This window comes from Engystomops pustulosus, chromosome 5, assembly GCF_040894005.1.
Source record: "Engystomops pustulosus chromosome 5, aEngPut4.maternal, whole genome shotgun sequence".
NCBI lineage: Eukaryota > Metazoa > Chordata > Amphibia > Anura > Leptodactylidae > Engystomops > Engystomops pustulosus.
In genome coordinates, this window is record NC_092415.1 from 13,457,595 (window position 1) to 13,484,148 (window position 26,554).

A 26,554-nucleotide genomic window follows, 5' to 3' on the forward strand; every position below is an offset into this window, starting at 1 on the left:
CCAAGATTGTAGCTTCTGCAGGTGCACCGGAGCTTTGTCCTCACACTGCTGTGCTCTGTTCTCTCTGCAGTCAGTGTGAGGGTGATGGCACACGTGGCGTTTTGAACGCGTTTTTGGCCCGTTTTTAAGCAGTACGTCAAAAAAACGCATGTGTGTGACCATCTTGAATTAAGATAATTAGTCAAACCTGTCAAAAACTGATGCGTTTTCAAAAAACGCATCCGTTTAACAGACTGCTTAAAAACAGCACAAAAATGCGTTCAAAGCACCACCCTCAGGTATTGTCCCTGGAAATATGCCTAATCATTCCTTTGTGTATGTTAGTAGCAGCAGGACTGTGAAATATGGATTTATATCCGAGAATTGTAGGTTCTCTAAGTGCACTAGGGGTGTGTCCTCACACGGCTGTGCTCTCTGCATCCAGCTGCTCTACAACCCTGCCCTTCTGCAGGGAGAAGTGGTTGTTGGGCCTTACCATCTCTTAATTCTATGGAAGTTTTAGGCTTGCAAATATCTTAGTAAAAAAAAAATTCCTACTACAACATGCAGCTTTGTGTACAATCCTGAAGATAAAAACAACCAAGTGCAACAAACAACATCCGGCCTTTTTTTTTTTTTTTAAATATTATTGTCATCACTTTAGACTTGGCATACAGACATGATAAATCAGTGATGGGGAACCTTTTAGAGACAGAGTGCCCAACCGACAAACAAAACCCACTTTTATGTCGCAAAGTGCCAACATGACAATTTCAGCAGTAACCTATTGATCCCAGCTGTGTCACAAGTTTCAATCATATTGGCTTCCTGAGGATACCAATACAATAGAAAGAAGATGGAGAAATTTGGATTATAGCTTCCTTCCAGGGTCCCCTGAAGAGGAAGAATCGGGGGACCCAGAGCAGGAGCTCCAACAAAAATCCATCTCTGTCCTTACCTTCTCACTTCTCGTGTAGTTCTGGCAGCCAAGGAGGTATCGCTTTAAAATAGCACTAAGCATAGTATGTCCATAGCTGTCTTGGACCGCAGGAGGAAGCCTTGTGCCACATCTAGCAAATTCTGTGCTTGCATGAAGTTCTGGGTGCCCATAGAAAGGGCTCTGAGTGCCACCTCTGGCACCCGTGCCATAGGTTCGCCACCACTGTGATAAATCATCTGCTAAGTGTTAGATATCTGGCCACTAGACCTCATGTGCAGCGTGTAATGTCACCACCAGAGGGCGATCTCTGCCAACAAAACAAAGTTATTGCAATTTTGTTGCTACTTTATTTTCAGTTTAATTAGGCAGCCAAGGATTTTAGATGCCCCTCTCCCTTACAGTAGGTATTTGCCACATTTGCACAAGATATTTGGGCAGCCAGATAAGATTACATAAGGCACCCAGGTCCTCCTTTGATATTAAGGTGGCATTCTAGTTGATACAATTACACTTAACATTCCAAAGATTAAAAATTAGAAAATATATTCCCTAAATCAGAATAAACTGACTTCTCCCACTAAAATAAAATGGGTATGGCCCATTTAAAAGGTAAAAAAAAAAATTGAAACTTGACATTTGGTACCAGAATTGTACCAACATGAAAAGCTCATAAATTGAATGAGCCAATTGCAGAAAAGCCAAAACTCCAGTGTGAAGGTTTCCCCAAGAGCAGCCATGACTGGTGTAGTGAAATATGATCGTACCGGATTGTGCAGGAGGGTGAATGTCACAACCAGCAGCCACCCACCCCTAAAGGGAAATAGAGGCTTTCAGTATCTTTAAAAGGTGTTTTCTAGGAATCCTTAAAGGGGATGTCCCATTTCAGCAAATAAGTTGAATAATTAAGTTACTTTTTCCAATATACTTTATATCAATTCCTCACTGTTTTCTTGATCTCTGCTTGCTGTCCTATAGAAAACTTTGTTTCAGGTGGACAGAAATCTGACCATGGTCACACAGGGGCTTGGACTTTTATAACCCACAGCTCTAATTACTCTGCTACTAACGAGCCATAGTCAGATTTCTGTCCACTGGAGCTAAACAAATAAGCTTCTGATAGGTCAGAAAGCAGAAATCTAGAAAACCTTGAGGGATTGATAAATTATACAATTTTCCAATATACTCCAAAACAAAAATTAGCAGAAATGGGAATATCCCTTTAAGTATCCATGAAGACAGGAGCAAGATCTGCCCACAGTGCCAGCATTTTAGAAGATGCCGGCATACACCCAAATGTCTGCTCTGTGCCCCCAGGCTTATAACCAAGCCAGAGCTACAATTCCTGACCTCCCACCACCCCAACCTGCCATTTACATCCAGTCATATATGGGGGGGCAGATTCTGCTCACAGATCGTGATACTTGTAACAAATGCCACTGGTTTAGATAAGAGGAATCCTCTAACCAATGACATTAGGTCCAGATCACTGAGGCCTCTTACAAAATGTGTAGCTGCTGCTATGGGATGGCAGGAAAAGGAGAACACAACCTGCATTCCTAGGTGGTCTTTACACTGCAACCTATACTCATGCATAGGGCAACTTTCTTTAATCTGGATAATCCTTTAAAAGAAACTCCCATCAAAATCCATCTTAACCAGGAAGTGACCGATAATGTTGTGATCCCTGGCCAACGTCCTTCTAAAATCAACTCAAGTTATGCTTTTGAGCCAGAAGGACTCAGTGTTACCAGTGCCCCTCCATGCTGCAGCTTCATAGGATGTTATATGGTCTCCCCTTGCACTTGGGCAGGGTGAGTAATAGCCTGCCCAAGTGGTTACAAATCCTTTGAGTCCACTTGATTCCAATACACATTACATGTCAGTGCAGATGAGGGACCTAGGTAAGTAGCCAGCAATGCATATTAGGGGTGGAGGTAGATGCTAGAGACATGTCCTTTTGATGAGATCTATATGGGCCAACAATGCAGTTCACTGCAGAAGCCACCTGCAGACAGGACTGATTATGCCAGACTGGTCAGGGCCAAGTCCCTGATTTAATGTGCTGAAGTCTGCTCCCTTTTGAAATGTTGAAATATAACCACCCCCTCTTTACAGAACACAATTATATAGAGTTGAATAGCAAACAGGTCAAGCGACTAATGGAAGACCATGTACATGGCGCACCCACTGATGCTCAATATCTTTATTAAAGACAAAATTTAACATAAAGCAACAGTTACACTTCACTGCCGCAGCAGAACCTCTGCAGGATTATACATAAAACTGTATAGAAAATAAAGTAAAGCCCGGATCTCCGGCAGGAGGATCTTCAGTTCACCAGGATCGGCTTCTGGACTTGCCGCTTGGCCAAGCTGTTAATTTTTCTTTCCACGGATTTTACCACACCCACTGCGACAGTCTGCTTCAGATCCCGGGCAGCAAAGCGTCCTGCAATCCACAAGGAGGAGATTACTATAGCTAGACCTCAAGACAATCATTATGGCGCATGTTAACAGGACCAATTCTCTTGAGGTGCAATGGGGAGGGGTTGGTATCCTCACACTGCTGTGCCCTTTGCAGAGTAGAAGATGTATGTTGTGCAGCACAAGTGAGTTACCATTGTCAAGTTCAACCATGAGCCAATTACTGTAGTCAAGGGAGTTGGGCATCAGTTCATTGTAGAGAGCTAAGAGCACAGCAGTGTGAGGATGTTCCCAATGTAGTGAAACACTAGAATCCTAGACTATAAACCCATATTTGACAGTTCTGCTGGTAACCAGGTAGGATTAAACATCGGCGATTGCCCAACAAATTCTACAGCACTAAAGGGTTAGGACTATTGGGGATCCCTTTAAGACCAAGTGTTGACTGAGTGCTATAGGTCAATATTTTCATAACCCAACTTACCTAGAGGTGGGTAGTCATAGAATCTCTCTACACAGAACGGCTTTATGGGCTTGAGGGTCACGATCGCAGCATCTCCAGACTTCAGTTGATATGGATTGTCCTCCAGCTTTTTGCCTGACCGCCGGTCAATCTTCTCCTGGAGCTCGGAGAACTGGCAGGTGGTGTGCGCAGTATGGCAGTCTATGACTGGAGAGTAACCAGCCTTGATAAAGCCGGGATGGTTCAGGATAATGACCTACAGAAATAATCCCATTAGTTCACCAAATCACTCAAATTATGGATTATCCGAGATTGTGGTGGACCTTGTGTACCTGGGCGGTGAAGCTGGTGGCCTCTGTTGGTGGGTCACTCTTGGAGTTTCCAGCTACATTTCCACGTTTAAGGTTCTTCACGGCAACGTTCTTGACGTTGAATCCAATGTTATAACCTGGAAATGCCGTCTGGAGCGGCTCATGATGCATCTCTATAGACTTCACCTCCGCAGTAAAGTTTGATGGTGCAAAGGATATGGTCATACCAGGCTTAAGGACCCCAGTCTCAACTTTACCCACTGGTACTGTGCCAATTCCTAAAATACAAAGAACCTTTTAGACAAGTGGACTAGAGGACAAGTAATAGCCGTCTTCAACTCAGACATAAGGACCATGTGAACATTTACATAGAAACCTACCTCCGATCTTGTACACGTCTTGTAGTGGAAGCCGTAATGGCTTGTTGGCCGGCCGGACTGGAGGGACCAGATTATCCATGACCTCAAGCAGAGACTGTCCTTTAGTAAAGCCATCTTTTCGTTTTACCTTCCATCCTCTAAACCAGTTCATCTGTTAATTAAGTGTAGGTTTGTTAGCGAGGCAACAATAGACAATATTGCAAAGTCTACACATGACCTTGCAACAAAGACAGTGGGCAACTAGTGGATCTTCTAAGTCTCACTTTGGTATGAGGTACCTTACTCCTATGCTTTTGGGCAAAAAAATGGAATCCTAGTGAAAGCTAAAGCTTTGAGATTTTGGTAAACTAAGATTTGCAAGATCTTTGATCAATAACTACATACCTTCTGGCTTGGAGAAGCGATGTTCTCTCCCGTCCACCCCGACACAGGCACAAATGGGATGGTATTTGGGTTGTACCCAATCTTCTTGAGGTACATAGTCACATTCCTAACCACCTCATTAAATCTCTGCTCACTGTATGGGGGTGAGGTCAGGTCCATCTTGTTCACACAGACAATGAGTTGTTTCACACCCATGGTGTAGGCCAGAAGAGCATGTTCTCTGGTTTGACCATTTCTGGACACTCCGGCTTCAAACTCACCAGTGGCTGCAGAGACCACTAGAAGAGCCACATCCGCCTGAAATAAACATTGGGGCATCATTTGCTTGAATGTACAAAGTGCTACCAAGATTGTGACCAAGTGTCTTAACAGGTGCATCAATGTGGTGCTGTGGATTGACACGAGCACCTACCTGGGATGTGCCAGTGATCATGTTCTTGATGAAGTCTCGGTGCCCCGGAGCATCAATGATTGTAATTGTGAACCTGTTCGTTTGGAACTTCCACAGGGAGATGTCAATGGTTATCCCTCGTTCCCTCTCGGCCTTCAACTTGTCCAAGATCCACGCAAACTTGAATGAACTCTTACCCATCTAAGAACAGAACAATCCATTAGTCATGAGGCTTCAGAACTGGGATTCTCCATCAGTAATGGTGAATTCCTTACAAGACCCTTGGATATGATGGAGAGGTCATAGTGATAACCTGCTGGAGAGGATCCACTGCTCAGGAGGACCTAACCTAATGCAATACTGCACTTGCCCTGTGGAGGTGCCGCATCAGCATTCAGTGGAACAACTTTTTGATCTGTAACAAGGCTTCAATTTTTCAGGTAATGGACAAAGCTTAGAGAACCAAGAAGAGACGTGGATGCGTGTCCATCACGTGACCTGAACAGATTCAGGCAGCATTTCAAGACGAATAGCAACAGCTGAAGAGGGAATTGCCCAATTAAACAGCTGTTAACATTTACTTCTACAAGACAATTGTTACTGCAATGTTAACACATTAACAGTCGTTTTGAAGATGCAATTCCCTCTTCAGCTGTTGCAGTGCGTTTTGAAACGTGTTAACGGCACTTTTTCTAACATGCATTCTCACACATTTACAATGAATTTGTCCGGTTCGATTTCATAACATCTGGAAGTATAAGTTGTGAAACATTTTCACCACTGCTTAAACTTCCAGAAGAGAAAAAAAAAAAAATTTCAAACCAGCCAAACGCTTGGTGAACATACAAAAAATGCATGCGTTTTCAATTAAATCAGACGTTCCACTAGTGTTGCATTTCTTAACTTAACACATGAGCAAAAAGAAAAGCACCGGCCACATGGCTTCACATTGCAGTTGCCAGGAAAGAAGAGTTTGCGATCACACGTTGTGCCTTTATGCAACAGGGAAGAGTTTAGCCAGAACATGCAAAACGAGTGCGTGAGCGATGCAGAACACCTGGTGCTCCTTCCAGGGCACATGCGCTCTAGCCAAGCTCCTCCTCATTCAAGTTGTAGTGAAAAGCACAATAAGTGAACGCAGCCAAAAAGCAGTTTGATCACTTTACTGGACAAATCAAAATCAGGTTGGAAGGCGTTCTCAATTATTGGCCGCCAGTGCTGAACAACAGCTCCCATTACAGTATTAGACCTCTACCAATCTGATGCTGATGGCCTAACCTATGGTTTTAAAGGGCCAGTCCACAATTCAGCCGTTGGAGACGTTTTAGTTCATACAATGCAGGTCCATTATTGTGATCCAAAACCACAAGTGTAGACAAGAAGTAGAATGGAAAGCTTTACATCTGTTCTGACCACTCCTGGGTCTTAACTCAACTACTGCAAAAATTGGGAACTGGCTCTAAAGGGATTGTCTAGGACCAGAAAGACCCCAGGGTGCGGTCACATGTCACATTTAATGCATACATTTTTTTAAAAAAAGCATTGCAACAGCTGAAGATGATTTGCCTAATTAAACAGCTGTTAACACTTGTGTTTACAAAAAGAAACCATGATTGCATGCATAAACACATCTGTTAACAGCTGTTTAATCAGGCAAATCTCAGCTGTTGCAATGCATTTTTAAACGCATGCATTAAACACAACATGTGACTGCACCCGCAGCCCCACACCTGTTGGTGGAATCCATTGAAGTCATTGGGGCTCAGCTGCAATACAACTCATTGACAAGGGGAGCGTTTGAGGTTGTGTTCACACATGGCATTTGCATTGCCTTTACAAATTCATTTGAAACACCCAATGGCAGGGCTCAGGCTGCTTAAATGTCCACTGGAAAACTAAAGGTTATCAGCAACAAGCACCCAGTGTGAACACTCCCTGAACAAGACTCCATACACACAGCTGACATGTGGATAAGCCCTTGAAGCTGAGTTCACACACGGCATTACAATGCACTTTGAAACAATACAACCGCTGAGCAGAGATTTGCCCAATGACATTGCTGTTAACATAATTTTGTTAACAAACATTGACAGAAACAATTGGGCACATCTCTGGTCAGCGGTCATAGGGTTTTAAAACAATGTAAATGCCACATGTGAATACAGTCAGAAGCCCTCAGGACACTCAATAGAAAGCCACATATAGACATCTCCAGTATCAATGGAGACCCCCAGTATCAGGCTGAGATTGTGGGAGGATGAGTAGGGGTTTACCTGACCAGCTGCTGCCTCCAGTTTCTCCAGAGATCTTGGATCGAAGCCTCCGCACTTGTAGATGAGGTGGCCGGTGGTGGTGGACTTGCCGGAGTCCACATGGCCAATGATGACCACATTCAGATGAGTTTTACCCTTGTCAGACATGGTTGTTTCTCTCACTCCACAAAGTCCCAGACTGTGTCTTTGTGTAGCATAGAAGACTCCCCCTGGCAGGTTATATAGCCCCCTGACCCCGCCCACCTGGGTCCTGCTGCTGGCTCCTCCCCGGGGTCCAGGTGCCCCCAATTAGGCCACCTGCACACGACGAGAAAATGAGGACATGTGCTAGTTGTTTTTTTTTCACATGGTGCATTCACACGTGGCGTTTTGGATGCGTCAGAACGCATACGTTTTTGTATGTTACAATGCGTTTGGCTACGTTTTTCTTCATTGCTGTAAGTGTAAGTAAATGGATAAACATTTTCACATCTGCTTACACTTACAGCAATGAAAAAAAAACGCTCCCAGAATTGTTTGGGTGATGCCACACATGGCATTTTTGGTACGTTTTTAAGCATGCGTTTTGACGTATCCGAAACGCCAAAAGCCACTGCACCACTCACAGGGCACATTCATTTGTTTCTATGGGCTCATACACACGGCTGCGGATCTCAGAGCCCCGTGCGGATGAGGACTGTCCGAGGCGCAAAGGCCGCATTCATAAGGGCGCGTTCACACGTTCCGCTAGCGCTGCGTTCATAACGCGACGCTAGCACACAGGGGGCGGAGTTTGGGGCGATCGCATATGCGTTTCCAGAGAAACGCATGCGAACGGGTTATTAATCGCATGCGTTTCCCGGGAAACGCATATGCGATCGGCCCGAGCCCCCGCCCACTGTGCGCTAGCGTCGCGTTATGAACGCGACGATAGCGGAACGTGTGAACGCGCCCTAAGGCTGGTGCCACACGCACCGCTTTGTCTGCGTTTGAAAATGCAAACACAGACAAAGCCGCGCCTATGGAAACGCCTGCGAACGGGAACAAGCCGCCGGTGTTTTGCATTAACGGTAGGAAAGGCTTTGTCCGCGTTTTCAAACGCGGACAAAGCGGTGCGTGTGGCACCAGCCTCAGGGTGAAGACACACATGGCGTTTTTGGGCCGTTTTTACTAAGTGCGTTTTCAGATCGTTAAAAACGCATGCGTTTTTGACCAGTTTGGATTAAGATAATTGGTCAAACCTGTCAAAAACGCATGCGTTTTTAAAAAACGCATGCGTTTTTTAACTATCTGAAAACGCACTTAGTAAAAACGGCCCAAAAACGCCATGTGTGTCTTCACCCTCAGGCTGGTGCCACACGTGGCGCTTTTGTCTGCGTTTGCGAACGCAAACGCAGACAAAGTCGCGCCCACCGGGGCGGGCCTCGGCCCGATCGCATCGGCGTTTCTATGGAAACGCCTGCGATCGGGAACGAGACGCCGGTGTTTCGCGTTAAATTAACACGAAACACCGGCGGCTCGTTCCCGATCGCAGGCGTTTCCATAGAAACGCCGATGCGATCGGGCCGAGGCCCTCCCCGGTGGGCGCGACTTTGTCTGCGTTTGCGTTCGCAAACGCAGACAAAAGCGCCACGTGTGGCGCCAGCCTCAGGGCGCGTTCACACGTTGCGCTTTCGTCGCGTTCATAACGCGACGCAAGCGCACAGGGGGCGGAGTTTGGGGCGATCGCATATGCGTTTCCCGGGAAACGCATGCGATTGATAACCCGATCGCATGCGTTTCTCTGGAAACGCATATGCGATCGCCCCAAACTCCGCCCCCTGTGCGCTTGCGTCGCGTTATGAACGCGACGAAAGCGCAACGTGTGAACGCGCCCTCAGGGTGTTTAAACTTGGCGTTTTCTCCCCTGCGTTTTTCTTGTCAGCGTTTTCAGAGCGGTGGCATTTTTGAAAATGCATGTGTTTGTGGTCTGCATTTAGGGCGCTTTCACACAATGGGGCACATTTACTAAGGGCGCGTTCACACGTTGCGTTTTGGTTGCGTTTTCATTGCGTTTGGAACGCATATACAACAGCTGATGTGAGGTAATTTGCCTAATTACATTACCGTTTACGTTTGTAAACGCAATGTTAACGCATGCGTTAACAAAACGCATGCGTTAACGCGTTGTTAACGCATGCGTTAACATCGCGTTTACGATGCGTTTTGTTAACGCATGCGTTAACAGTGATGAAATTAGGCAAATCACCTCTCCTCAGCTGTTGTATATGCGTTTCAAACGCAATGAAAACGCAGGTCAAAACGCAACGTGTGAACGCGCCCTGAGGGTCCGCAGCCGCGAATCCGTCGGGTTTTTCCCGAATATTTCCGTTTTGCTCTGTATTTCACGGGATTGTGGCGCACGCAATCGATTTTTGGCGCAATCGCGCCGACTTTCGCGCGACAGGAATCGGGGGGCGTGGCCACCGGACAACCCGAAGGATTCGGAAAAACCGCGGAATTTAAAAAGCCATTTGTGTCGCAAGATCAAGCACTCACATACACCAGAAAAAAGCAAGTGAACTTCGGTGGACCTCGGCGCAGCAGCAAAACATGGTGAATATCGGCGCACGGACCTTAGTGAATCCTGGCAGAACCCGAATCAGCGTCGGAGAACCGGCCGCTGGATCGCGACTGGACCGGGTAAGTAAATGTGCCCCAATGTGTTGCATGGTGTTTTTTTGATGCATTTTTGAGGGCGAATTCACACAAAGTTTTTGACCAGTTTGAATTAAGATAATTGCTCAAACCTGTCAAAAACGCATGGCCTAAAAACGCCATGTGGGTCTTCACCCTATGAGCCGCCGGTGTTTTGCGTTAATTAATTTAATTTAACGCGAAACACCGGCGGCTCGTTCCCGATCGCAGGCATTTCCATAGAAACGCTGATGCGATCGGGCCGAGGCCCGCCCCGGTGGGCGCGACTTTGTCTGCGTTTGCAAGCGCAGACAAAGCGCTACGTGTGGCGCCAGCCTAAGGGTGAAGACACACGTGGCGTTTTTAGGCCGTTTTTTAGGCGTTTTCAGATCGGAAAAAACGCATGCGTTTTTGACAGGTTTGACCAATTATCTTAATTCAAACTGGTCAAAAACGTATGCGTTTTTTACGATCTGAAAACGCACTAACCAAAAACGGCCCAAAAACGGCCTAAAAACGCCACGTGTGTCTTCACCCTAAGGGGGTGGTACACTTGGCGTTTTGAACCAGTTTTTGGGCTGTTTTTAAGCAGTCTGTTAAAAAACACATGCAGTTTAAAAACGCAGGCATTTTTTTTGAAAACACATCAGTTTTTTCCTTTTTTGTCAGTTTTTCCCCAAATATAATTATGATAATTGGGAAAAACAGAAAAAACGCATGCGTTTAAAAAAAAAAAAAAAGCGTTTTCAAAAACGTATGCATTTTTAACGGACTGCTAAAAAAAACGGGCCAAAAACGTGTTCAAAACACCACGTGTGCCATCAACCTAAGTTCACACCACAATTTAGCTCCCAGTTTCCATTTGTAAGGCCGGCGCCACACAGGGCGCTTTGTCTGCGCTTGCAAACGCAAACGCAGACAAAGTCGCGCCCACCGGGGCGGGCCTCGGCCCGATCGCATCGGCGTTTCTATGGAAACGCCTGCGATCGGGAACGAGCCGCCGGTGTTTCGTGTTAATTTAACGCGAAACACCGGCGTCTCGTTCCCGATCACAGGCGTTTCCATAGAAACGCCGATGCGATCGGGCCGAGGCCCGCCCCGGTGGGCGCGACTTTGTCTGCGTTTGCGTTTGCAAGCGCAGACAAAGCGCCCTGTGTGGCGCCGGCTTAAGACGACACACAGACGATGACAGGTTATTCCTTCATACTTTATGTCTGCATATTATTCCATAGAAGTAGAGAAGGCCTTTATTGCTCATAGCAACCAATCAGAGCTCAGCTTGCATTTCTGAAACTGCTGATAAAAAATGAAAGCTGCTCCCTGATTGGTTGCTATGGGGAAATGAGGCCTACTTTTGATTACTGAGGCCTAGTCCATCATAGCCAATAGGATGTGGGAATTTTACATTCTCCTCAGAAGATTCCCGGCTCTTCTGGAACTTCTCCCTTGTCTTGTCTTGTGGATTTTCAGGAGAGTTGAGGTCAGGCTCCTGCAGGGGTGAATGTCATTTTTACAACATATTTACAATTTATTTTGCAAGCAAACTCCATGACCTTCAATAAGTTTTAGTGAAGCCGTCAACAGTTCTGGTTTTCATTGGGTTATTCCGAAATGTCCCAAATTTTGTGCCTAATTTTAAAGATATTAAGGTCCAATTAGCCATTATGGGGGTTAGGTCGCGGTGACACATTCCGCTAGCGTTCTTCATAACGCGACGCTGGTGCACAGGGGACGGGCTATGTAACACATGCGTTTCCCTGGTAACGCATATGCGATTGGGCTGAGGCCCATCCCCTGTGCGCTAGTGTTGGTTTATGAATGCAACGCTAGCAGAACGTGTGCACGCGGCCTTACTGAGGGCGCGGTCACACGGTGCGTTTTGGTCGCGTTTTCATAGCATTTTTGAAACGCATTACAACATCTGTGGAGAGGTGATTTGCCTAATTACAATACTATTAATACTATTAACAAAACCCAGTGTAAACGCGATGTTAATGCGCATGTTAACAAAACGCTAATGTAAACACATTGTTAACGCATTAATACGCAAATGTTAAGGCAATTTAATCTCTCCTCAGCTGTTTTAATGCATTTCAAAACGCAACAAAAACGCACTGTGTGACTGCGCCAAAAGGGTCGAGACCTGTAAGTTTGATGTCACACATGGCATTTTTGGGCCGTTTTTAGGGTTACCTCCCCCTGTGCACTAGCGTCGTGTTATGAACAGACGCCTAGCGGTATGTGTGACCGCATCCTTGGGGATAATTTGCTGATCAGTGAGATCACAGGAAAGAGGAGTCAATGTACAACCAAATGAAAAGCGAAGCTGGCAGCACGTGCTCCCGGCTGCTCGTCCATCTCTAGGAGTATTTTTTAGTAATTTTTTTCCTCTTTTTCTCTGGAGCTCTTCTCCATGCATTGAAGAAAAATTTTTTTGCAATGTGTTCACTGTAGGTCGGAAGGATTTGCGGAGTATTTCCAGACCCACCACCCGTCCTGTATAATGTAAAGGATGAGATGTGCTGCAGATACTCTACAGGAAGCACAAGAAAGGGCATTCAAAAGAAATACTTTTTTAACTTTATTCTCATAGGCCCCTTTCACACTTCCGTTTTTCATGCGCGTGTTTTGCGCATGCTTTTGACATGCAGAACTTGCATTGCACCCTGACCCATTGTAATCAATTGCATTTTTTTTCACGCACACACGCACGTTTTTTTTAACGCGCGGTTAAATCTCGGCATGCTCTACTTTTGCAAGTCACGCGCGTGAAAAACGCACCATACAAGTCTATGGAGAAGCATCAAAAACGCATCGCACTCTGAGGCACATGCAAGTGCAATGCTTTTTTCACGCATCAATTGCCATAGAAAAGATAGAGCTCAGCCCTGAGTCCTTTCACGCGCATTACCTGCGCATGAAAAACGCATTGCAATTGCATTGAAATCGCACGAAAAACTGAGATACTGAACAAACTCTGACTGAAAACTGATTGCACTCTGATGAAAAATGTCAGTTTTTCACTGACCAAACCCTGATCGCACCCTGATCAGACTCTGACGTGATCTGCAACGCAAGTGTGGAAGGGGCCTTAAGCTTTTCCATTTCAGTTTCTCACTAGTCGCCTTCCGAAAACATTGTAGGGCGAGTAACTGATTGGGAATACATCATCCGTGATCTATCACAATCTCATTACAATATCCAGGAGACAAAAGGACAAGGTCTCCAGAGCTTCATCCTGGACTCCACACTGCCAGCTCCTTGCAGTTCTGCCATCTGGCCAATACTCAACAGATGGCGCTGTCTGCTTATGTAGCAGAGGGATGGCACCTCAGCAATCCGCTTTTTGGAGAGGGTAATGGTTGCTGAACCCCCCCACACCCATCTACTGATGACCTAATATAAGGCCCTGGTTCATTAGTAATTATAAAGCACAGAAAATCCCTTTAAGGCCGCGTTATGACGGACGCCTAGCGGTAGGTGTGACCGCGGCCTAAGAGATCTGATCTGTTTGTTTAATGGTGTCCTGAATTTGTTTGGAGGACCTAATGTTTATTTTGTATTTGTTTATGGGGTCGGGTTTAGGTGTTCTGGGATCCTGTCTGGGGTCTGTATTTGTCTAAAGCAGTGATGGCGAACCTATGGCACGGGTGCCAGAGGCGGCACTCTGAACCCTTTCTGTTGGCACCCAGGCTGTCGCACCTGGATAGATTCATCAGACTGGACTAGATTATTCCTGCAGTTCTCAGTTCTCCTGCTGTTCTCAATGCTATTTTAAGGTGACACATCCTTGACTGATTGGAAATGCAGGAAGAGTGAGAAGGTCCAGATTATCTTTTGAGGTCCCCTTGCTGGCCCCATGATTCTTCTTGTACAGAGAGACCCTGGAGAGAAGCTCGTGAATTTATCCTCCTGCTTTCAACTATATTGGTGGCCTCAGGGGGCCAATATGATTGAATGTTGTGGAAGAACATGGAGCAATAAGTTACTGTTTAAATTGTTATGTTGGCACTTCAAGGTAAATAAGTAGGATTCTGTTGTAGTTTGGGTACCCAGTCTCTAAAAGGTTCGCCATCACTGGTCTAAAGGGTATTGTCTATGGGTTTTGATGGGTCTGCAGTCTATCTAAGGGCTCTGTATTTGTCTGAGGTCTGTATTTCATGAAGGGAGTTTGGTCTGGGGTCTGTATTGTCTGTGGGGCCAGGTCTGGGGTCTGTATTGTCTGTGGGGTCAGGTCTGGGGTCTGTATTGTCTTTGGGCTCTGGTCTGGGGTCTTTATCCATTCTGTGTGCGGTATGATACATTGGAGTCTGTATTGTCTACAGGCTCTGTATTTATCTGGGTCTGTATTGTCTATGTGGTCTGGGGTCCGTATCCATTCTGTGTGTAGTATGATACATTGGGGTCTAAATTGTCTATGGGTTCTAGTCTGGGGTCTTTATCCATTCTGTGTGTAGTATGATACATTGGGGTCTGTATTGTCTATGGGGTCTTGTCTGGGGTCTGTATTGTCTAAAGGGTATGGGGTCTGTATTGTATATAGGGTCTGGTCTGGGGTCTGTATTGTCTATGGGGTGTGGTCTGGGGTCTGTATTGTCTATAGGGTCTGGTCTGGGGTCTGTATTGTCTATGGGGTGTGGTCTGGGATCTGTATTGTATATAGGGTCTGGTCTGGGGTCTGTATTGTCTATAGGGTCTGGTCTGCGATCTGTATTGTATATAGGGTCTGGTCTGGGATCTGTATTGTATATAGGGTCTGGTCTGGGGTCTGTATTGTATATAGGGTCTGGTCTGGGGTCTGTATTGTCTATAGGGTCTGGTCAGGGGTCTGTATTGGCTATGGGGTCTCTGGTCTGGGGTCTGTATTGTCTATGGGGTCTGGTCTGGGGTTTGTATTGTCTATAGGGCCTGGTCAGGGGTTTGTATTGTCTATAGGGTATGGGGTCTGTATTGTATATAGGGTCTGGTCTGGGGTCTGTATTGTATATAGGGTCTGGTCTGGGGTCTGTATTGTCTATAGGGCCTGGTCAGGGGTCTGTATTGGCTATGGGGTCTGGTCTGGGGTCTGTATTGTCTATGGGGTCTGGTCTGGGGTCTTTATCCATTCTGTGTAGTGTGATACATTCATGCAGTCTCTGCTGCCACTTGCACACCTGGCTGGGGGCTTTGTCTCACATGAGGGGCTGCTGTGTGGGCAGTGCCCCCTCCTGTGCTGCCCACCTGTCTGGGCTGCCCCCTGCCCCCAGCAGTGGAGGTGAGCTTCCTCTTCCTCCATCATGTGTCTCTTCCTTTTATAGAGATATTTCCAGTAGCTGCCTCTCTGCACATCGCAGCCTCTGACGCTCAGATTCACCAACCCGGAAGCTCCTCACAGAGAAGAGTCAGGAGCTGAGAGCAGCCTGCAGCCCCCCAGCACTGAGGAGGGGGTCCAGCACAGGTACATGGGGAGAGGGCAGCCCCCCAGCACTGAGGAGGGGGTCCAGCACAGGTACATGGGGAGGGGGCAGCCCCCCAGCACTGAGGAGGGGGTCCAGCACAGGTACATGGGGAGAGGGCAGCCCCCCAGCACTGAGGAGGGGGGTCCAGCACAGGTACATGGGGAGGGGGCAGCCCCCCAGCACTGAGGAGGGGGTCCAGCACAGGTACATGGGGAGAGGGCAGCTCCCCAGCACTGAGGAGGGGGTCCAGCACAGGAACATGGGGAGGGGGCAGCCCCCCAGCACTGAGGAGGGGGTCCAGCACAGGTACATGGGGAGGGGGCAGCCCCCCAGCACTGAGGAGGGGGTCCAGCACAGGTACATGGGGAGAGGGCAGCCCCAAGCACTGAGGAAGGGGTCCAGCACAGGTACATGGGGAGGGGGCAGCCCCCCAGCACTGAGGAGGGGGTCCAGCACAGGTACATGGGGAGAGGGCAGCCCCCCAGCACTGAGGAGGGGGTCCAGCACAGGTACATGGGGAGAGGGCAGCCCCCAGCACTGAGGAGGGGGCCCAGCACAGGTACATGGGGAGAGGGCAGCCCCCAGCACTGAGGAGGGGGTCCAGCACAGGTACATGGGGAGGAGGCAGCCCCCAGCACTGAGGAGGGGGTCCAGCACAGGTACATGGGGAGAGGGCAGCCCCCCAGCACTGAGGAGGGGGTCCAGCACAGGTACATGGGGAGAGGGCAGCCCCCCAGCACTGAGGAGCGGGTCCAGCACAGGTACATGGGGAGGGGGCAGCCCCCCAGCACTGAGGAGGGGGTCCAGCACAGGTACATGGGGAGGGGGCAGCCCCCCAGCACTGAGGAGGGGGTCCAGCACAGGTACATGGGGAGAGGGCAGCCCCCCAGCACTGAGGAGGGCGCCCAGCACAGGTACATGGGGAGAGGGCAGCCCCCCAGCACTGAGGAGGGGGTCCAGCACAGGTACATGGGGAGGGGGCAGCCCCCAGCACTGAGGAGGGGGTCCAGCACAGGTACATGGGGAGAGGGCAGCCCCCCAGCACTGAGGAGGGGGTCCAGCACAGGTACATGGGGAGGGGGCAGCCCCCCAGCACTGAGGAGGGGGTCCAGCACAGGTACATGGGGAGAGGGCAGCCCCAAGCACTGAGGAAGGGGTCCAGCACAGGTACATGGGGAGGGGGCAGCCCCCCAGCACTGAGGAGGGGGTCCAGCACAGGTACATGGGGAGAGGGCAGCCCCCCAGCACTGAGGAGGGGGTCCAGCACAGGTACATGGGGAGAGGGCAGCCCCCAGCACTGAGGAGGGGGCCCAGCACAGGTACATGGGGAGGGGCAGCCCCCCAGCACTGAGGAGGGGGTCCAGCACAGGTACATGGGGAGAGGGCAGCCCCCCAGCACTGAGGAGGGGGTCCAGCACAGGTACATGGGGAGAGGGCAGCCCCCCAGCACTGAGGAGCGGGTCCAGCACAGGTACATGGGGAGGGGGCAGCCCCCCAGCACTGAGGAGGGGGTCCAGCACAGGTACATGGGGAGAGGGCAGCCCCCCAGCACTGAGGAGGGGGTCCAGCACAGGTACATGGGGAGGGGGCAGCCCCCCAGCACTGAGGAGGGGGTCCAGCACAGGTACATGGGGAGAGGGCAGCCCCCCAGCACTGAGGAGGGGGTCCAGCACAGGTACATGGGGAGAGGGCAGCCCCCAGCACTGAGGAGGGGGTCCAGCACAGGTACATGGGGAGGAGGCAGCCCCCAGCACTGAGGAGGGGGTCCAGCACAGGTACATGGGGAGAGGGCAGCCCCCCAGCACTGAGGAGGGGGTCCAGCACAGGTACATGGGGAGAGGGCAGCCCCCCAGCACTGAGGAGGGGGTCCAGCACAGGTACATGGGGAGGGGGCAGCCCCCCAGCACTGAGGAGGGGGTCCAGCACAGGTACATGGGGAGAGGGCAGCCCCCCAGCACTGAGGAGGGGGTCCAGCACAGGTACATGGGGAGAGGGCAGCCCCCCAGCACTGAGGAGGGGGTCCAGCACAGGTACATGGGGAGAGGGCAGCCCCCAGCACTGAGGAGGGGGCCCAGCACAGGTACATGGGGAGGGGCAGCCCCCCAGCACTGAGGAGGGACTCCAGCACAGGTACATGGGGAGGGGGCAGCCCCCCAGCACTGAGGAGGGGGTCCAGCACAGGTACATGGGGAGAGGGCAGCCCCCCAGCACTGAGGAGGGGGTCCAGCACAGGTACATGGGGAGAGGGCAGCCCCCCAGCACTGAGGAGGGGGTCCAGCACAGGTACATGGGGAGAGGGCAGCCCCCCAGCACTGAGGAGGGGGTCCAGCACAGGTACATGGGGAGAGGCAGCCCCCCAGCACTGAGGAGGGGGTCCAGCACAGGTACATGGGGAGGGGGCAGCCCCCCAGCACTGAGGAGGGGGTCCAGCACAGGTACATGGGGAGAGGGCAGCCCCCCAGCACTGAGGAGGGGGTCCAGCACAGGTACATGGGGAGAGGGCAGCCCCCCAGCACTGAGGAGGGGGTCCAGCACAGGTACATGGGGAGAGGGCAGCCCCCCAGCACTGAGGAGGGGGTCCAGCACAGGTACATGGGGAGAGGCAGCCCCCCAGCACTGAGGAGGGGGTCCAGCACAGGTACATGGGGAGAGGCAGCCCCCCAGCACTGAGGAGGGGGTCCAGCACAGGTACATGGGGAGAGGACAGCCCCCCAGCACTGAGGAGGGGGTCCAGCACAGGTACATGGGGAGGGGGCAGCCCCCCAGCACTGAGGAGGGGGCCCAGCACAGGTACATGGGGAGGGGGCAGCCCCCAGCACTGAGGAGGGACTCCAGCACAGGTACATGGGGAGGGGGCAGCCCCCCAGCACTGAGGAGGGGGTCCAGCACAGGTACATGGGGAGAGGGCAGACCCCCAGCACTGAGGAGGGGGTCCAGCACAGGTACATGGGGAGGGGGCAGCCCCCCAGCACTGAGGAAGGGGTCCAGCACAGGTACATGGGGAGAGGGCAGCCCCCCAGCACTGAGGAGGGGGTCCAGCACAGGTACATGGGGAGGGGGCAGCCCCCCAGCACTGAGGAGGGGGTCCAGCACAGGTACATGGGGAGAGGGCAGCCCCCCAGCACTGAGGAGGGGGTCCAGCACAGGTACATGGGGAGGGGGCAGCCCCCAGCTCTGAGGAGGGGGTCAAGCACAAGTACATGGGGAGAGGCAGCCCCCAGCACTGAGGAGGGGGCCCAGCACAGGTACATGGGGAGGGGGCAGCCCCCCAGCACTGAGGAGGGGGTCCAGCACAGGTACATGGGGAGAGGCAGCCCCCCAGCACTGAGGAGGGACTCCAGCACAGGTACATGGGGAAAGGGCAGCCCCCCAGCACTGAGGAGGGGGTCCAGCACAGGTACATGGGGAGGGGGCAGCCCCCCAGCACTGAGGAGGGGGTCCAGCACAGGTACATGGGGAGAGGACAGCCCCCCAGCACTGAGGAGGGGGTCCAGCACAGGTACATGGGGAGGGGGCAGCCCCCCAGCACTGAGGAGGGGACCCAGCACAGGTACATGGGGAGGGGGCAGCCCCCAGCACTGAGGAGGGACTCCAGCACAGGTACATGGGGAGGGGGCAGCCCCCCAGCACTGAGGAGGGGGTCCAGCACAGGTACATGGGGAGAGGGCAGACCCCCAGCACTGAGGAGGGGGTCCAGCACAGGTACATGGGGAGGGGGCAGCCCCCCAGCACTGAGGAAGGGGTCCAGCACAGGTACATGGGGAGAGGGCAGCCCCCCAGCACTGAGGAGGGGGTCCAGCACAGGTACATGGGGAGGGGGCAGCCCCCCAGCACTGAGGAGGGGGTCCAGCACAGGTACATGGGGAGAGGGCAGCCCCCCAGCACTGAGGAGGGGGTCCAGCACAGGTACATGGGGAGAGGCAGCCCCCCAGCACTGAGGAGGGACTCCAGCACAGGTACATGGGGAAAGGGCAGCCCCCCAGCACTGAGGAGGGGATCCAGCACAAGTACATGGGGAGGGGGCAGCCCCCCAGCACTGAGGAGGGCGCCCAGCACAGGTACATGGGGAGAGGGCAGCCCCCCAGCACTGAGGAGGGGGTCCAGCACAGGTACATGGGGAGAGGGCAGCCCCCCAGCACTGAGGAGAGGGTCCAGCACAGGTACATGGGGAGGTGTGCAGGTGTGTGCATGTATATATAGAGGTGTATGTGATAGTGTGCAGGTGTGTGCATGTATATATAGAGGTGTATGTGGTTGTGTGCAGGTGTGTGCATGTATATATAGAGGTGTATGTGATAGTGTGCAGGTGTGTGCATGTATATATAGAGGTGTATGTGGTTGTGTGCAGGTGTGTGCATGTATACATAGAGGTGTATGTGGTTGTGTGCAGGTGTGTGCATGTATACATAGAGGTGTATGTGATAGTGTACAGATGTGTGCATGTATATATAGAGGTGTATGTGATAGTGTGCAGGTGTGTGCATGTATATATAGAAGTGTATGTGATAGTGTGCAGGTGTGTGCATGTATATATAGAGGTGTATGTGATAGTGTGCAGGTGTGTGCATGTACATATAGAGGTGTATGTGATAGTGTGCAGGTGTGTGCATGTATATATAGAGGTGTATGTGGTTGTATACAGGTGTGTGCATGTATATATAGAGGTGTATGTGGTAGTGTGCAGGTGTGTGCATGTATATATAGAGGTGTATGTGATAGTGTGCAGGTGTGTGCATGTATATATAGAGGTGTATGTGGTTGTATACAGGTGTGTGCATGTATATATAGAGGTGTATGTGGTAGTGTGCAGGTGTGTACATGTATATATAGAGGTGTATGTGATAGTGTGCAGGTGTGTGCATGTATATATAGAGGTGTATGTGGTAGTGTGCAGGTGTGTGCATGTATATATAGAGGTGTATGTGATAGTGTGCAGGTGTGTGCATTTATATATAGAGGTGTATGTGATAGTGTGCAGGTGTGTGCATGTGTATATAGAGGTGTATGTGATAGTGTGCAGGTGTGTGCATGTATATATAGAGGTGTATGTGGTAGTGGGCAGGTGTGTGCATGTATATATAGAGGTGTATGTGATAGTGTGCAGGTGTGTGCATGTATATATAGAGGTGTATGTGGTAGTGTGCAGGTGTGTACATGTATATATAGAGGTGTATGTGGTAGTGTACAGGTGTGTGCATGTATATATAGAGGTGTATGTGGTAGTGTGCAGGTGTGTGCATGTATATATAGAGGTGTATGTGGTAGTGTACAGGTGTGTGCATGTATATATAGAGGTGTATGTGATAGTGTGCAGGTGTGTGCATGTATATATAGAGGTGTATGTGGTAGTGTGCAGGTGTGTGCATGTATATATAGAGGTGTATGTGATAGTGTGCAGGTGTGTGCATGTATATATAGAGGTGTATGTGGTAGTGTGCAGGTGTGTGCATGTATATATAGAGGTGTATGTGGTAGTGTGCAGGTGTGTGCATGTATATATAGAGGTGTATGTGATAGTGTGCAGGTGTGTGCATGTATATATAGAGGTGTATGTGGTAGTGTGCAGGTGTGTGCATGTATATATAGAGGTGTATGTGATAGTGTGCAGGTGTGTGCATGTATATATAGAGGTGTATGTGATAGTGTGCAGGTGTGTGCATGTATATATAGAGGTGTATGTGGTAGTGTACAGGTGTGTGCATGTATATATAGAGGTGTATGTGGTAGTGTGCAGGTGTGTGCATGTATATATAGAGGTGTATGTGGTAGTGTGCAGGTGTGTACATGTATATATAGAGGTGTATGTGATAGTGTACAGGTGTGTGCATGTATATATAGATGTGTATGTGGTAGTGTGCAGGTGTGTGCATGTATATATAGAGGTGTATGTGATAGTGTGCAGGTGTGTGCATGTATATATAGAGGTGTATGTGGTAGTGTGCAGGTGTGTGCATGTATATATAGAGGTGTATGTGGTAGTGTGCAGGTGTGTGCATGTATATATAGAGGTGTATGTGGTAGTGTGCAGGTGTGTGCATGTATATATAGAGGTGTATGTGATAGTGTGCAGGTGTGTGCATGTATATATAGAGGTGTATGTGGTAGTGTACAGGTGTGTGCATGTATATATAGAGGTGTATGTGGTAGTGTGCAGGTGTGTGCATGTATATATAGAGGTGTATGTGATAGTGTGCAGGTGTGTGCATGTATATATAGAGGTGTATGTGGTAGTGTGCAGGTGTGTACATGTATATATAGAGGTGTATGTGGTAGTGTACAGGTGTGTGCATGTATATATAGAGGTGTATGTGGTAGTGTGCAGGTGTGTGCATGTATATATAGAGGTGTATGTGGTAGTGTGCAGGTGTGTGCATGTATATATAGAGGTGTATGTGATAGTGTGCAGGTGTGTGCATGTATATATAGAGGTGTATGTGGTAGTGTGCAGGTGTGTGCATGTATATATAGAGGTGTATGTGATAGTGTGCAGGTGTGTGCATGTATATATAGAGGTGTATGTGGTAGTGTACAGGTGTGTGCATGTATATATAGAGGTGTATGTGATAGTGTGCAGGTGTGTGCATGTATATATAGAGGTGTATGTGGTAGTGTGCAGGTGTGTGCATGTATATATAGAGGTGTATGTGATAGTGTGCAGGTGTGTGCATGTATATATAGAGGTGTATGTGGTTGTGTGCGACGCATCATGTGAATGCGCCCTCAGGCTTTATTGCCTACATTAAATGAGATTGTGCACATATATCTGTTTATACACCTGTCATACACACACAATGAATACAACTACATCCACAGGTAGATCTCATGCACAGCCAGATACACTGGTCCCCTAACACTTACTGATTTGTTCATACACAATGATGCACGCACAGACCATGGCACCCATGTATGTATGAGGAGGATTATTATGTATAGTGTGTAGTATGTATGTATGAGGAGGATTATTATGTATGGTGTGTAGTATGTATGTATGAGGAGGATTATTATGTATAGTGTGTAGTATGTATGTATGAGGAGGATTATTATGTATAGTGTGTAGTATGTATGTATGAGGAGGATTATTATGTATAGTGTGTAGTATGTATGTATGAGGAGGATTATTATGTATAGTGTGTAGTATGTATGTATGAGGAGGATTATTATGTATAGTGTGTAGTATGTATGTATGAGGAGGATTATTATGTATAGTGTGTAGTATGTATGTATGAGGAGGATTATTATGTATAGTGTGTAGTATGTATGTATGAGGAGGATTATTATGTATAGTGTGTAGTATGGTTGTGTATGAGGAGGATTATTATGTATAGTGTGTAGTATGTATGTATGAGGAGGATTATTATATATAGTGTGTAGTATGTATGTATGAGGAGGATTATTATGTATAGTGTGTAGTATGTATGTATGAGGAGGATTATTATGTATAGTGTGTAGTATGTATGTATGAGGAGGATTATTATGTATAGTGTGTAGTATGTATGTATGAGGAGGATTATTATGTATAGTGTGTAGTATGTATGTATGAGGAGGATTATTATGTATGGTGTGTAGTATGTATGTATGAGGAGGATTATTATGTATAGTGTGTAGTATGTATGTATGAGGAGGATTATTATGTATAGTGTGTAGTATGTATGTATGAGGAGGATTATTATGTATAGTGTGTAGTATGTATGTATGAGGAGGATTATTATGTATAGTGTGTAGTATGTATGTATGAGGAGGATTATTATGTATAGTGTGTAGTATGGTTGTGTATGAGGAGGATTATTATGTATAGTGTGTAGTATGTATGTATGAGGAGGATTATTATATATAGTGTGTAGTATGTATGTATGAGGAGGATTATTATGTATAGTGTGTAGTATGTATGTATGTATGAGGAGGATTATTATGTATAGTGTGTAGTATGTATGTATGAGGAGGATTATTATGTATAGTGTGTAGTATGTATGTATGAGGAGGATTATTATGTATAGTGTGTAGTATGTATGTATGAGGAGGATTATTATGTATAGTGTGTAGTATGTATGTATGAGGAGGATTATTATGTATAGTGTGTAGTATGTATGTATGAGGAGGATTATTATGTATAGTGTGTAGTATGTATGTATGAGGAGGATTATTATGTATAGTGTGTAGTATGTATGTATGAGGAGGATTATTATGTATAGTGTGTAGTATGTATGTATGAGGATGATTATTATGTATAGTGTGTAGTATGTGTGTATGAGGATGATTATTATGTATAGTGTGTAGTATGTATGTATGAGGAGGATTATTATGTATAGTGTGTAGTATGTATGTATAAGGAGGATTATTATGTATAGTGTGTAGTATGTATGTATGAGGAGGATTATTATGATGTATAGTGTGTAGTATGGTTTTGTATGAGGAGGATTATTATGTATAGTGTGTAGTATGTATGTATGAGGAGGATTATTATGTATAGTGTGTAGTATGTATGTATGAGGAGGATTATTATGTATAGTGTGTAGTATGTATGTATGAGGAGGATTATTATGTATAGTGTGTAGTATGTATGTATGAGGATGATTATTATGTATAGTGTGTAGTATGTATGTATGAGGATGATTATTATGTATAGTGTGTAGTATGTATGTATGAGGATGATTATTATGTATAGTGTGTAGTATGTATGTATGAGGATGATTATTATGTATAGTGTGTAGTATGTATGTATGAGGATGATTATTATGTATAGTGTGTAGTATGTATGAGGAGGATTATTATGTATAGTGTGTAGTATGTATGTATGAGGATGATTATTATGTACAGTGTGTAGTATGTATGTATAAGGAGGATTATTATGTATAGTGTGTAGTATGTATGTATGAGGAGGATTATTATGTATAGTGTGTAGTATGTATGTATGAGGAGGATTATTATGTATAGTGTGTAGTATGTATGTATGAGGATGATTATTATGTATAGTGTGTAGTATGTATGTATGAGGATGATTATTATGTATAGTGTGTAGTTTGTATGTATGAGGAGGATTATTATGTATAGTGTGTAGTATGGTATGTATGAGGAGGATTATTATGTATAGTGTGTAGTATGTATGAGGAGGATTATTATGTATAGTGTGTAGTATGTATGTATGAGGATGATTATTATGTACAGTGTGTAGTATGTATGTATAAGGAGGATTATTATGTATAGTGTGTAGTATGTATGTATGAGGAGGATTATTATGTATAGTGTGTAGTATGTATATATGAGGAGGATTATTATGTATAGTGTGTAGTATGTATGTATGAGGAGGATTATTATGTATAGTGTGTAGTATGTATGTATGAGGAGGATTATTATGTATAGTGTGTAGTATGTATGTATGAGGAGGATTATTATGTATAGTGTGTAGTATGTATGTATGAGGAGGATTATTATGTATAGTGTGTAGTATGTATGTATGAGGATGATTATTATGTATAGTGTGTAGTATGTATGTATAAGGAGGATTATTATGTATAGTGTGTAGTATGTATGTATGAGGAGGATTATTATGTATAGTGTGTAGTATGTATGTATGTATGAGGAGGATTATTATGTATAGTGTGTAGTATGTATGTATGTATGAGGAGGATTATTATGTATAGTGTGTAGTATGTATGTATGAGGAGGATTATTATGTATAGTGTGTAGTATGTATGTATGAGGAGGATCATTATGTATACTGTGTAGTATGTATGAGGATGATTATTATGTATAGTGTGTAGTATGTATGTATAAGGAGGATTATTATGTATAGTGTGTAGTATGTATGTATGAGGAGGATTATTATGTATAGTGTGTAGTATGGTTTTGTATGAGGAGGATTATTATGTATAGTGTGTAGTATGTATGTATGAGGAGGATTATTATGTATAGTGTGTAGTATGTATGTATGAGGAGGATTATTATGTATAGTGTGTAGTATGTATGTATGAGGAGGATTATTATGTATAGTGTGTAGTATGGTTTTGTATGAGGAGGATTATTATGTATAGTGTGTAGTATGTATGTATGAGGATGATTATTATGTATAGTGTGTAGTATGTATGTATGAGGATGATTATTATGTATAGTGTGTAGTATGTATATATGAGGAGGATTATTATGTATAGTGTGTAGTATGTATGTATGAGGAGGATTATTATGTATAGTGTGTAGTATGTATGTATGAGGAGGATTATTATGTATAGTGTGTAGTATGTATGTATGAGGAGGATTATTATGTATAGTGTGTAGTATGGTTTTGTATGAGGAGGATTATTATGTATAGTGTGTAGTATGTATGTATGAGGATCATTATTATGTATAGTGTGTAGTATGTATGTATGAGGATCATTATTATGTATAGTGTGTAGTATGTATGTATGAGGATGATTATTATGTATAGTGTGTAGTATGTATGTATGAGGAGGATTATTATGTATAGTGTGTAGTATGTATGTATGAGGAGGATTATTATGTATAGTGTGTAGTATGTATGTATAAGGAGGATTATTATGTATAGTGTGTAGTATGTATGTATGTATGAGGAGGATTATTATGTATAGTGTGTAGTATGTATGTATGAGGAGGATTATTATGTATAGTGTGTAGTATGTATGTATGAGGAGGATTATTATGTATAGTGTGTAGTATGTATGTATGAGGAGGATTATTATGTATAGTGTGTAGTATGTATGTATGAGGAGGATTATTATGTATAGTGTGTAGTATGTATGTATGAGGAGGATTATTATGTATAGTGTGTAGTATGTATGTATGAGGAGGATTATTATGTATAGTGTGTAGTATGTATGTATGAGGAGGATTATTATGTATAGTGTGTAGTATGTATGTATGTATGAGGAGGATTATTATGTATAGTGTGTAGTATGTATGTATGTA

The 26,554-nt window shown here is 46.9% G+C and overlaps 2 protein-coding genes across 4 annotated transcripts in view; one reads left to right on the forward strand and one right to left on the reverse strand.

Annotated features, from left to right (window-relative positions):
- Window positions 1–3,091: 3,091 nt before the first annotated feature.
- LOC140132421 (elongation factor 1-alpha) lies at window positions 3,092–7,749 on the reverse strand. The gene is made up of 7 exons (XM_072151184.1): window positions 7,545–7,749; window positions 5,293–5,472; window positions 4,881–5,177; window positions 4,497–4,647; window positions 4,138–4,394; window positions 3,827–4,061; window positions 3,092–3,367 (listed from the first exon to the last, which is right to left on the reverse strand). Exons 1-7 carry the CDS (start codon window positions 7,689–7,691, stop codon window positions 3,249–3,251), a joined length of 1,386 nt encoding a protein of 461 aa, XP_072007285.1. The 5' UTR covers window positions 7,692–7,749; the 3' UTR covers window positions 3,092–3,248.
- Window positions 7,750–15,488: 7,739 nt separating this feature from the next.
- CYRIB (CYFIP related Rac1 interactor B) overlaps window positions 15,489–26,554 on the forward strand; it is a 130,100-nt gene continuing 119,034 nt past the window's right edge. The window contains exon 1 of one of the 3 annotated variants that reach the window (XM_072151188.1): window positions 15,489–15,636. The gene's annotated coding sequence lies outside the window, so the exon portion shown is untranslated. The remainder of the gene's footprint in view (window positions 15,637–26,554) is intronic. The other 2 variants (XM_072151194.1, XM_072151190.1) reach the window with 2 other exon arrangements.

Bases quoted from the DNA above. Each gene is read 5' to 3' on its own strand.
- LOC140132421 (XM_072151184.1), bottom strand. From the start codon at position 7,691: ATGTCTGACAAGGGTAAAACTCATCTGAATGTGGTCATCATTGGCCAT. The intron at 5,178-5,292 runs GTAGGTGCTCGT...TGTTTATTTCAG, and splicing joins TGATCACTGGCACATCCCAG to GCGGATGTGGCTCTTCTAGT. The intron at 3,368-3,826 runs GTAAGTTGGGTT...TGTGGATTGCAG, and splicing joins CTATGACTACCCACCTCTAG to GACGCTTTGCTGCCCGGGAT.